The sequence below is a fragment of the Alnus glutinosa genome, chromosome 14, assembly GCF_958979055.1.
Source record: "Alnus glutinosa chromosome 14, dhAlnGlut1.1, whole genome shotgun sequence".
Lineage (NCBI taxonomy): Eukaryota > Viridiplantae > Streptophyta > Magnoliopsida > Fagales > Betulaceae > Alnus > Alnus glutinosa.
Genome location: NC_084899.1, coordinates 403,369 through 415,120, shown reverse-complemented (window position 1 = coordinate 415,120; position 11,752 = coordinate 403,369). Strand labels below are relative to the sequence as shown.

Genomic DNA, 11,752 nt, shown 5'->3' with positions numbered 1-11,752 from the left:
ATTTTTCCACAATCTTAGGGAACAAATACCAAATTCTGCCAAACAAGAGTCCATATCTATAAGAGTAAAGTGCAATGCTACATATTACATTCTCATTTCATTGGCCTTGGGCTGATGTAGCAGTGTTAAAAAAAAAAGGACTAATGTGCATTGTTACATCGGCACAATGAGATGAGTATAGTATTTAATATTTTTCATTAGAGTAATGTCATATTTCACATTTTTATCATACCATTTCACAATACTTACCCCACCACGTCAACAGGACATCTACACTACAGCATCGCTATGAATATGATACACTAAAATCTCACTAGAAGAGCATTATTGCATTGTTGAAAGAGAACATAATTGTAATCTGAATTTCTTCCCTGAAGATGAAACTGTCCAGTAATTATCTCGTGGGAAAATAGCAAGCACTGGTTACAAAACTTATAAATGGCGCCATATATGGTGCATAAATATGTCCGGTCGGAAGTCATACTGCAACTACTGCACATTCTGTTGCACATTTGTCTCCATCTTAGCATATACAAACAGCCACGAAAGTGAATGTCAAATCAGTTAAGAAAGGGTTAAGGAATCATATCATACATCTCATCTACTTTTTCTTGATGCATCTTGCCGTAAAAAATCGCCCCTTCCAAGCTAACAGTAGCTACGAAAGCAGGTGCAAGGATCATTGGATCAAGCATGGAATGAATGTCGGCTTGAGCTCAAAGTCAGCACCAGTATTTACGAAAAGCTCCCCCCCCCCAACCCCAAGTAGAACTTGGTGTCTTGTTTATGGGGTAAGATCAATAACAACGTTGTTCTGTTACCAAGTAACTAATATTTTATGGGGGGGAGGGGAGAGGCTCCCTTTACATCTCCTGCTAGAGCTGGGAGAAGGCAACTAGATACTCAGATAAAATCTTAAACAAACCGTGATCTGTGCCAGAAAACCGCATTCTTGAGAACCCCTATCGATTAAATGAGGCAGCAGAGTTATCATCATACCTCCATGCATTACCACTGTCAGTCCCACTACAGGCTTGATTTGGGACAGGGACATTACCTAGATCTCCGTCTAAACTCATCTGCTGTACTTCAGCAGATGACAATATCTTTATGCTCTGAACACAACTTACGAACTCCCTGAGGGCAATCAGAGAATGGCTAGTTAAGAAAAATAAACTGGAAAATCAAAATGAAGTAACTAAAGTGAACTTTAGGGGTGCTGAACTTACTCCCAAGGATCGTCACCAACAAGAAGAATGTCATTCTCATGATCCACATAAACAAGTTTCCAGTCGTTCCGTTGTGGATCTTCTAGCTGCCCTTCAATTCCGAACATGCGAGCAAGATCACGCCTGAGCTCATTATACCCTTTGTAACGTGTTACATCAATACATCTCCCCACAGAGCCACGCTTTTGAACCTTCAGGTGTAAAGCAGTATTAGGAATTAGAGAATTTCATCGAAAACTGTGCCCCATGTATTTGAAGTTCTAACCTAAAGCACTCATTCCCACTCAAAATAGGAAATGTAGTAATTGTTATAGACAGTGAAATGAAAACTGCATAACATGCTTTCACTAAAACCACTTTCATATAGAATTACTAAATATAAATCTTCTTCAAAATGGAATACAAAGATAAAACTATATATAAAACACAACTCTATATATAAAACACAACTCTTTAGAACCCTTCCCCTCCCTCCTTTGGGAACTAAAAAGATTTGACAGTAATATAAGCTGATGATGGGAAAAGAGAATACAATAACAAAGCCTGTGAGTGAGCCTTCTGCTGCTTTTCAACTTGATTTTCTTAATTAAGTTGAAAAGAAGATTTAGGTAGCTAATAATCATGTTATAGAGTAAGCAGCCCAACAAGTTATCACTATATGTGCAAGTGGCCCCACAAATTATCGAATATGGAACACTACTCAGGATAAACTAGAAGCCAAATTTTTTATTTCCGCCTGACCTCACATCTAAACGTTTCATCAAATAAAACACTTGAACTTGTAGCAGCCTCAACTCCTACCACAAGCAAAATATGATGCGGTAATAAGCACTTCAGCTAAAGGAATCTTTCCATGATACGAATCAAATGTGTATGTGGCCTCAATGTAGAGTATACCACGTGCTACCAACAAAGGAAGTAAAATGTTTCTCTACATAAGAGAGAAAAAGAAAAAAGAAAAGAAAAAAACCATGCTGAGAGCTCAGAAGACTCATCTTAAATGATCAATCCTCCCAGCGAAGGTAATATTCAAAGTGCAACTTGATCTAATTTTACTGATTATCAATCAAACAATTTTTACCACAGCTCTCTCTATTATATCATGCAATGCATCTTGGAAGAAAAAAGATGAGAACTAGGATCATTTAGTTCGAAGAGAATTTTAGCTGAAACATGCATAAGAGCTCAATTTTACCAGACACACAGTGATATTTGACTTTAAAAATAGAACATCTTTCTGCATAAAATTGCATTATATCAAAATAGTCGTGTCAAACTCTGGAGACTCATACACTCAGGAAACGTAATGAAGCATGCAGATCCACTTTGAATGAAGGTTAGCACAGCTGGGTATCAAAAGAGACTCTTTTTGGTAATAAGGCTGCACTGACTTGCAGAATATATTGTTGTACCTAACCAATGCTAAAGTTAAAAGAGGAAAATCTACCTCGCTTGGTAAAGCATTTCTAAAGCAAAGAGAATAAGCAGATCAATAAACCTTGGTAAATGTTCGCATTCGTTGATTCTGGTTAGCCCACAATCCGCCGCTCAAAACTCCAGTGTCGTTGATAGCAACATCACTTGAACATCCAGGCTTGAAAGGCATGTTTGGCACCCCAAATGTCTGAGAGCTAATCCCAGCAGTGGATAACTCTGCTTCAATATCTCTTGGAGTACCACCATAATTAGAAAGTAAGTTCTGAAGATCTTTTTGAGAGTCATACCCCCTCGACAACAAAGTGTCAGGTGCCAATCCTTCAACATTAGCTACAAATGAGAGATTGTTCCGAGGATGCGATTGGACATCACCATCTAAACCAAAGGTGGGGATTGAGAAGTTCTGCTGGATGGTACCAGCATCCAGACAATATGATGTTCCAGAAGAGGATGCTTCCAACTGATCTGTGATGGTGCTTTTATATTTTAGCTGGTCTGGTCCTTTTGAGCAAGGCAACTCGTGTTTGATCTGTATATCAGATTTGCTCTGCAGCTCCTGAATCAGATTACTCGCAGGCTCAACCAATGAATCCCCCAGTAACATGGCTGGTCCTTGTTGGTTTCTGTTCAGGAGGTTGGATGGGGGAACCTGGCAATTATTAGTAGAAGGTGAGGTTGAACACGAAGGAGCATCTCCTTCTGTGAGACCAGAATGGGCTCCGATTGCTGTAAGTGGCTTCTGCTGGCTCTGAGGCTGGTTCAAATGAATCTGTTGAGATTGCATCAGTGCAGAAGTTGAGAAGCTATTACCATTGAGAAGCTTCTCTGTTGAGAAGCTATTGCTGCTTAGCTGTTGCTGCGGATGTTGAGACAAAGGAAGTTGTTGTACTTGCTGGTTTTGCTGATTGGGCTGCTGTTGGTGTAGCAACTGAGGCTGCAAAAGTGAGCTTGCTGGGGGGAGCAATTGCTGCTGCTGTTGTTGCTGTTGAAATTTCTGTAGCAACTGTAACTGAATTTGTTGCTCCGGAAGGCCTTGTGGCTGCTGCTGTGCTCTCTGTGATAGGCTTTGTTGCAACTGCAACAACTGCAGTGGGGACTGTTGCAATTGTGCCTGCTGCTGGTGCCTTTGTAAGAGACATGATTGCGGTTCAATTTGTTGCTGAAACTGCGAGTCTTGTGGTACAGATGTCAACTGCAATGAACTTTTACTGTTAGAGTGGATACTCTGCTGAGATTGGGTATTGCCTGTCAGTATTTGCTGTTGTTGAAGCTGAGAGTATAGAACTGGTTGCTGCAAACTCTGATTTGGGATCTGGTTAGGAGCAACAATACCATTATTTACAAGACCCGGATGACATATCTGTTGCTGTTGTTGCTGTCGTTGCTGTTGAGGCTGCTGTTGCTGTAGTTGCTGATGAGGCTGCTGTTGCTGTAGTTGCTGATGAGGCTGCTGTTGCTGTAATTGCGGCTGCAGTTGCTGCTGCTGTTGCTGCAGTTGCTGCTGCTGTGGCAGCTGTTGTAGTTCTTGCTGTTGCTGATGTTGCTGTAGCTGCTGTTGGTTAGTAGGATTCTGCAATAATTGCTGGAGGTGCTGCTGTTGGGGCCATGTGACAGGTTGCTGTTGCAATTGACTGACTTGGTTTTGTGGATTTGCTTTGTTAAACTGGAGACTTGGTGAAGACATGACAGGGGCTTGAAAACTCAATAATTTAGATGGATCATCAGCATTAAGGTTATTGTGCATTACAGTTGAAGAAACCATGGATGGGAAAAATCCAGATTGAGCAGCTGAAAACTGATTATTTTGCTGCCTGCTCATCCACTGCACCAAACTCAAAGCAGGAAAGATTGAGCCAGAGGCATCCTTCATGCCAAAGTCATCGCCAAGCCAGGGCATGGCTCTCTTGAAAGCATTCTCTATGTCAGACTCATCATCTGTAAAAGCACTTCCAAAGATTACAATTATGGAACATACAGCAGGAGAAGTTTTGCAAGCAGATTTTGACAAGTGATAGTCCTTTGAGTTTGTAGACTGTTAGGTTTTAATGTTGACAAATTATGTGTCAAAACATGTGGTCTGGGTTGTATTATTTTAGGTTTTGGTTAGGGTTGAGTCGGTATAAAATGGGGTTTAAGAAAAGCAGGAATTGAAGATTTGAAGACTTCGATCGCAAGTTTGATCGATCAAAGTGATGAAGCAGTTCGCATACAAATTTGAGAAAGGTTTTTCGTTTGATTGAAACAGAAACCCTAAAGTTCAATCAATCGAACTTAAACTTGGATCAATCGAAACAGCCGCAAACAGTTTTAATTATTAACCAACTTAGCTTTTAAAACCAAGTTTTCACCTCAACTATATAAGCCTAATGACCCACGGTTTTCAGAAGGCAGAGAGGTGGTAGTTCATTGTTCTTGGAGAGATTCTGAAACAATTTTGAACCTAAACAGATACATCCTCTCCTTATGTGTTAACAATCAAGCCAAAGAAAACCTTCAGTCACCAGAGCTCTGAGTTGTAGCGGACAAAGTTTGTTCATAAAGGAAATTCTTGTAGAAGAAAGGCAAAAGTTCTAAAGCCAGTGCGGTGGGAGGCGAATGGGCCGTTTGCCGTGGTTGCAAGCTGAGTCTAGAATTACAAAGGTTTTGTAAATTGACTAGTTTGTAACATAAATCTTTTATAGTGGATACCTTTGGGGTTGGCTGGCCCCCATAGTGGTTTTTCTTTTAAAGAGTTCTTCAAAAGTTTTTACTTCGTTACCAAAATCTTGTATTTATTTATTTTCTGCTTGCTTTGATTTTCGTATTGATAACTGTGATGTCTGGCTTAATCATTCTTCTAATTGGTAATCTGAATTGTGATAAAGATGGAGATATTCATCATTTCTTAAACATTGGTGTCAATCTGTATTTTTCACAGACCCACACAGACCATACACACACGTCCAACTTTTAATTGCATCACAGCAAAACAGATTTTTCCACCCCCAGAGAGAGAGAGAGAGAGAGAGAGAGAGAGTCTTATATTGTTACAAGAAGTTAATTTTAAATACCATGTTTAGCACCCGAGATGATTAGGGTACCAATTTGCAATATATTCAATTAACAAAATGATAAACAAAGCAAACATAAATTCGGTTCTTAAAAAGTTCATGAAAAATGACTCATCCAAACCAACAAAAATTCATCCCTTCCATCATGTTAGATCCAGAATGATCAAGTTTACTTAACCATTATATTAAGGTGCCTAATGCAGCTCTTAGATGCATTGCTTATTTTACAGGAACTAGTTTGTTTAAAATTTTTGTATTAGGCATGAAATCATATTTCTCAAAGGTGAGCCACCTTCCACACACTGTAACGTCACTTTTAGAAGGAAGGGTGGGGGGTATGGTTTACCTGGCATCCCTGGTTGTCTGGGAAACTTGGGTCTGAAAAACGGAGGCGGACATATGTAGAAAGGAGTTACAACAGGTTCAATTTCCCAGATCGAAACTCGGCTTGGCCGTTCACCAGCTGTTGATTCATCCCATCCAACCTGTCAAAAATGTGAAACGTTGATCGACTAGGTAAGCTGATACAGAAAGTTAACAATGCCCATAAATTTTGACTTCAACATACCAACTAAAGAGCTATTTCAATGGCATGGAGGGGTACACCCTTAAATGGACCCAGAATGATTGACATGTAAAACCACAGTGCACACCTCCTGAGTGATCTAGAATTAAGCAGGATGACAAACTACGCCTTAACCCCCAACGCTAGCATATATTTAGAGAACTAGGCCTGGTAAGAAATTACCATGTTGCCAAGTCCATATAACTTGGAAACATCCTAAAATGCATTATATTGATTATCTACACATACTAAATGCATGTTGCAACTACAAAGCTAATTCCTAAGAAAAGAAGTAATGAATACACACCCTAGAAGGCACAACACAGTAACATATTATTACTTGTTAACAGGTGCCATGGATTCTATTAAAAGCCAACTTATATATGCTAAAGAATACCTGAAGATTGCGCCACTGTGAATTTTTCCATCGCAAAGGATCCAAATCACTGATACCAGTAATTGTACCCATGTATCTGCGTACTCCTGACTCCTCAGTCTCAAACATCATTCTAAATCGCATGCCAAGTGAAACTTGGGTATACATTGCTTTATTATACTTGGCTAAGGGAATCACAAACTCAGAAGGGCTGGCCCTGTCATAATTAAATGTATTTTGTCAGAACTTGTCATAGAAAAATTATTGAATTGTCTTTATTACATAATAATAATGACAACTTAAAAAATCTTACAGCAGTACCTTGGGTTGTAAAATATAGTAAATGGACTGTTATTTGCAGCAGCATGAGCTGCAGCAGCAAGAATTCCGATATGCATGCTATCACTGGATATGACTGATGAGGAGAGAGCTGGCTGCTGTCTATTCGCACGCTTTATGCCCAGGAGAAGCTGGGATTTTTCATCTCTACACAGAACCGGATTATTTAAGCTTAGTAACGGGAGGGAAAATATTCTAAGCTTATTACGTCTCTGTTTCATACCTTATAAAAAGCACAGAATCTCCAGCAAAGAGTCTTTTTGTGCTAACAAAGACACTCCAACCTGTAGTCAGCAGGTGCCTTTTTGGTTGGCCTGCAATTAACACACTATGCAATTTTAATGTATTATTATACCTGCCTTCAATAATCCAACCCATAAAAATATCTAATACAAATTCTTCGTTTGGAACAATGGATCTAAAAGAAAACATTAATAGATTATATATAAGCAGGCATAGTGAAAAGGAAAGAGGGAGAGGATGAATGTGCTGAAGAGATCCATACCGCGATAAATATGCCTGAATGTCCACGGACTGTCATGTAAGTCTCTAGCTACTAACTCCTGAGCTGGGGGTTGCATTGAAAAATCCTATTTAATAAAAAATGGTGATCACTTAGAGAGATAGATAGATACTGGATGTACAAGATGGAATTCTCTAATGGAACAAATTAAAATTTCAAAAACTGGTACGAACTAGAGCCGGGAAGATCTTCTCAGCTGCTCGACGAGGTACTGAAAATCCACCATGTGTACTCGTATCACTAGCTGTAAGAGTTTTGCAGAAGAACTCAGAAGGTTGTCTGCTTTGCTTGAGGCCCAAGTCAGATGCCAGTAATGCTTCCTTGTCATACTGTAGAACAGCCATTTCAACCAATGTTCTATATATGCATACATGATTACATGTGAAAAGAGAAATGTTTCAATATGGATATATTAATTTTCAAATTGAATAGCGGACCTACTTTGTTTACGGGTTGAAGGGTCATCTGTGCATAAACCTCATCAGTTTCAGGATCAGCCTGATTCAAAATGTAAACATATGCATCAGAACCCAATAAGATTTCACTAATTTAAAACAATAGTGTTACTGTGGAAACTCTCATACATGCAATGTGACATTATGAAGCATGCAAATCAGCTTTGGAGGAAGGTTAGGGTAGTTGGGTATGAAATCAGTCTCCTTTTGCATTGATGCTGCAACCTGAAAAAATCAGTGGCCAGAAATCTCCATCAGAATCCAGAATCCTGAAATTGTTGCATTTCCAATAGAAGTAAAAGAGGGAGAAAGGGGGAAAAAAGGTGGCATACTTGCTCGCTGTGGCCTTGAGGAAAGTAAACTACAAGACTTCCAACTGGAGGCAAAGAAACCAGAGGTCCCGCACAAGCATGCCATAACTCTGAATTAATACTCTTCCTCTCTCCTGTTCTCAATCCAGACAAAATGTTATCACCATCATACAGAACCTCAGAAATAATGAGAGAACTATAAATGTCAAATACTCAAATACTTCATACTAATTTAATTCCTATGAAACTTTGATAATAGAATTTCAAATTTCAGATATGGTACTAATTAAACAACTCATTTATATTTGCAAAAACCCACAAGGGTTAGAGAACTGTAGGAGAAATTGTTACCTAAGGCAGGGGCTAAACAGCTACTATTAAGCTCAAGGGTTAGAGAAATTGTTTCACGCTTTCCTTTCACAAACATTATTGCAAGACCCTGATATTAAGATAGTTGTGGGGCACAGCCAAAAACTAATTCCATGCTCTCATAAATTTTTAGGAGAAAGAGTATTACAATAACTGGGATCAAACAAAAACACTGAGGAAGGCCTCATAATCACTAAACCACAAAGATAACAAGTTCAGTTTTCGCAATTAAATACTTAAAATAATAGTTGACCCAAAGACTTAAATATTGAAAAGTATTTATTGTATTAGCAAATAATCTTTAATATCAGTGAGTGCCATAGGGACTCATAATAGCCTGCTCGTGTTCGTTGTTGTAATTGTCGTAAGAACCTTGTTTTGATTTATCTGGTTACTGATATGCCAAATGAAAACACTAGCAAATGCAGGGAAAAAAGAAGAAGAAGAAGTCAGTTTTCTACTATGTAGACAATGATCTCTCAGTGGCTTTACTACTCACAGGTGATCAGAACTCCGCTTTCCAAATTAAGGGAAACATTTTTATATTTCGGAGTCATGCATCCACATTTTCACAGCTTTTCACAGCAAATCATCAACATATTTTGAAATTTGGTAATCATTCTCATTGTTCAAAGGCACATCTAAACAATGCCACTATTGAACTGAAGTTAATTTATGCAGAAATAAATTTTGGCTGAAAAAGAACTAAGTAATTAGAACAAATTGGGAGAGAGAGAGAGAGAGAGAGAGAGAGAGAGAGAGATCAACTTAAATATCATCACATTTTATACGTTCTACTAAACAATTAAAATAAAATGGTTCAAGTTATACGGTGAACTTAAAAAATACAGACGTAATACAATCAAAAGTGAATAAATTAAAAATCTGAAAATCCTCAGTGTTAATTCAGCAATTAAGAGAACATGAAGTGTGCTACCCAAGACACCCCCCCGTGGGGGCCAAAGAGAAACCCTGGAATTCATGATCGAAATCCGGACACAGGGTATTCACAACTTGACATCACCAATCAAAAAGCGCATGAGATACAATTAACTTAAACAACAAACTGGAGTCCATTTGTCTACAGTTCATGGATGCAGCATCAGAAAATCTTGGTTTTTTTTTTCCCCTCTTTTTTCTCTTTTTTATAGGAGCAAAAGAAGAAAACTCCACCACTAGAAGTCTAGAATCCATCACTCCATAGCGAAATATATACTCTTTTATCAACCTTACACGCTGAGAATAACACTGAAGCATCAAAATCAGTTTAAACCCACACAAGAAATTTGAAAGGAGAAAAATTCAAACAAACAGCTATAACATAAAATATATATTTATATAGTAAAAAATTGAAACTGTAGAAGTGGAATCAAGCAACTAGACCTTCTCCAGAATTTGGCGAAAACCCATTTGGGGGCGCCTTCATGCTGATAGATATGAAGGAGCCAATCGAACTATGAAGAAAGAAATTCAATCACCTGCTCAGTTCCACTAAGATATACACCATTCAAACAGTTCTAGTTGAAACCCATTGCCCAATTACCAACAAGGGCTTTAAGAATCGCCTTCGATGCTCAATACAAAGCCTACCCTATTCACATTGAATCCTTGCAATCAAACCCCATCTCCCTACTGCAAAACACAACCCACTACTAGCTATGTCCCGAAGCATTTAACTATGCAACTTCACCAGCTTAAAGAAGCCCAGCAGAGAAAAAGTCACTTTTTCCAGCTATTTCTCTTTTGGTAGAGAGACAAAGCTCAAATATTGGAGAGAATTCACACCCACAGCTCAAAGCTTACTGATAATAACTCTGAATTCCCAGAATAAACTCCCCAAAAGAACCTAAAAATCAGATTTTCTGCAGCTGAAGATTCGAATCAGCAACTGCGGAAAATAAAGAACTATGACAAAGAGATTCCAATTCCAATCCAATCCCACCTCGGAATCCAAATTCCCCAAGCTCGGGAACCGGAAATCCTCTGCAAGCAACTGGGGTAAGAGTGCCACCGTACGTGGCTGTGACCGAATAAGTTACCGGCGGTGAAAAATGGATGGAAAGCTGTGAAATGGAAAGGAAGAGAAAGGGTGTAGTATCTTGGGGTCCGAGCTGGAGAAGATCAAGGTGGAGGGAACCTGAGCTGTCGCCGAAGATATCAGAGACCGAACAAAAAGCAAAGCAAAGCTAAGCAAAGGCAGCTTTCTTTTATGTGAAGAAGCCGACATGAATATGAAACAAACTGAAGCAAGTCAGTCACGGTTAAAACTAAAAAATTACCACCTGTAGAAAAGTTTACCAAAGTTTCATTTTATTTTTCCAACAAATCATTATATTTATTTTTCCAATAAAGCATTAATTTTATATATATATATATATATATTAATTAAATTAAATAATTAAAAGAAAATTTTATTCAATAATTCTTTTAGAACTACTACATCTACATCAGTTTGTAAATAAAAATATTATTTCTAACCTAGATTCATTGTTGAGATAAACGGTAATTTTTTTGATAGTCCGGAAAGGTTCTTGCTCGTTGACGTGGCTAAACATGCATGTTTGACTCAAGGATAATGTAAAAAGTTTTCGTTGAAATTGGGTTTAAAATAATTATTTAAAAGGTTTGTAAGAATTATGCAAGTGTTTTAGAGATAAATTTAAATTTAATAAATTGAATTGAAATTTTTTGCTTGAATCCAAATAATTTGAACAAAAACTTTTTACATTATCCTTGAAGGCAAACATCGATGCTTAGCCTCGTCAACCAGCTCAAGAACCTTCCTAGACTATCAAAAATTTAATTTAAGAAAAATGCCACATGTTTTGTTAATTTTTAATTAAAAATATATGTGAGAATTATATGTTCTAAATAAAAATATTAATTTAATAAATTGGGTTGAAAAAAAAATTATATCTAACTTAATTTGAAAGAAAAAAAAAAAAGTTTATTCAAAAATAATTATATGGTTTTCTTTCCCGGTGTTTGGACCCACCGAACCACATCTTTTTTCTCATGAAAAACAAGATTTTAGTGATTATCTCTTGTTTTATTAATTGAAGTATAGGATTAGGGAATCATCAAATCACTTTAACTAA

General features: G+C 37.8%; 1 protein-coding gene across 1 annotated transcript; it reads right to left on the bottom strand.

Annotated features, from left to right (window-relative positions):
* Positions 1–310: 310 nt before the first annotated feature.
* On the bottom strand, positions 311–10,858 carry LOC133857177 (auxin response factor 19). The gene is made up of 13 exons (XM_062292327.1): positions 10,038–10,858; positions 8,307–8,419; positions 8,104–8,199; positions 7,961–8,017; positions 7,693–7,848; positions 7,502–7,586; positions 7,220–7,310; positions 6,979–7,143; positions 6,679–6,874; positions 6,063–6,201; positions 2,728–4,601; positions 1,230–1,420; positions 311–1,137 (listed from the first exon to the last, which is right to left on the bottom strand). Exons 1-13 carry the CDS (start codon positions 10,078–10,080, stop codon positions 963–965), a joined length of 3,381 nt encoding a protein of 1,126 aa, XP_062148311.1. The 5' UTR covers positions 10,081–10,858; the 3' UTR covers positions 311–962.
* Positions 10,859–11,752: the final 894 nt, after the last annotated feature.

What these genes read in the sequence shown, in the direction of transcription:
- LOC133857177 (XM_062292327.1), bottom strand. Translation starts at nt 10,080, where the DNA reads ATGAAGGCGCCCCCAAATGGGTTTTCGCCAAATTCTGGAGAAG. An exon ending in AGAAGATCTTCCCGGCTCTA is followed by an intron (nt 7,587 to 7,692) that starts GTTCGTACCAGT and finishes TTTATTAAATAG; the next exon opens with GATTTTTCAATGCAACCCCC. An exon ending in CACAGTGGCGCAATCTTCAG is followed by an intron (nt 6,202 to 6,678) that starts GTATTCTTTAGC and finishes CATTTTTGACAG; the next exon opens with GTTGGATGGGATGAATCAAC.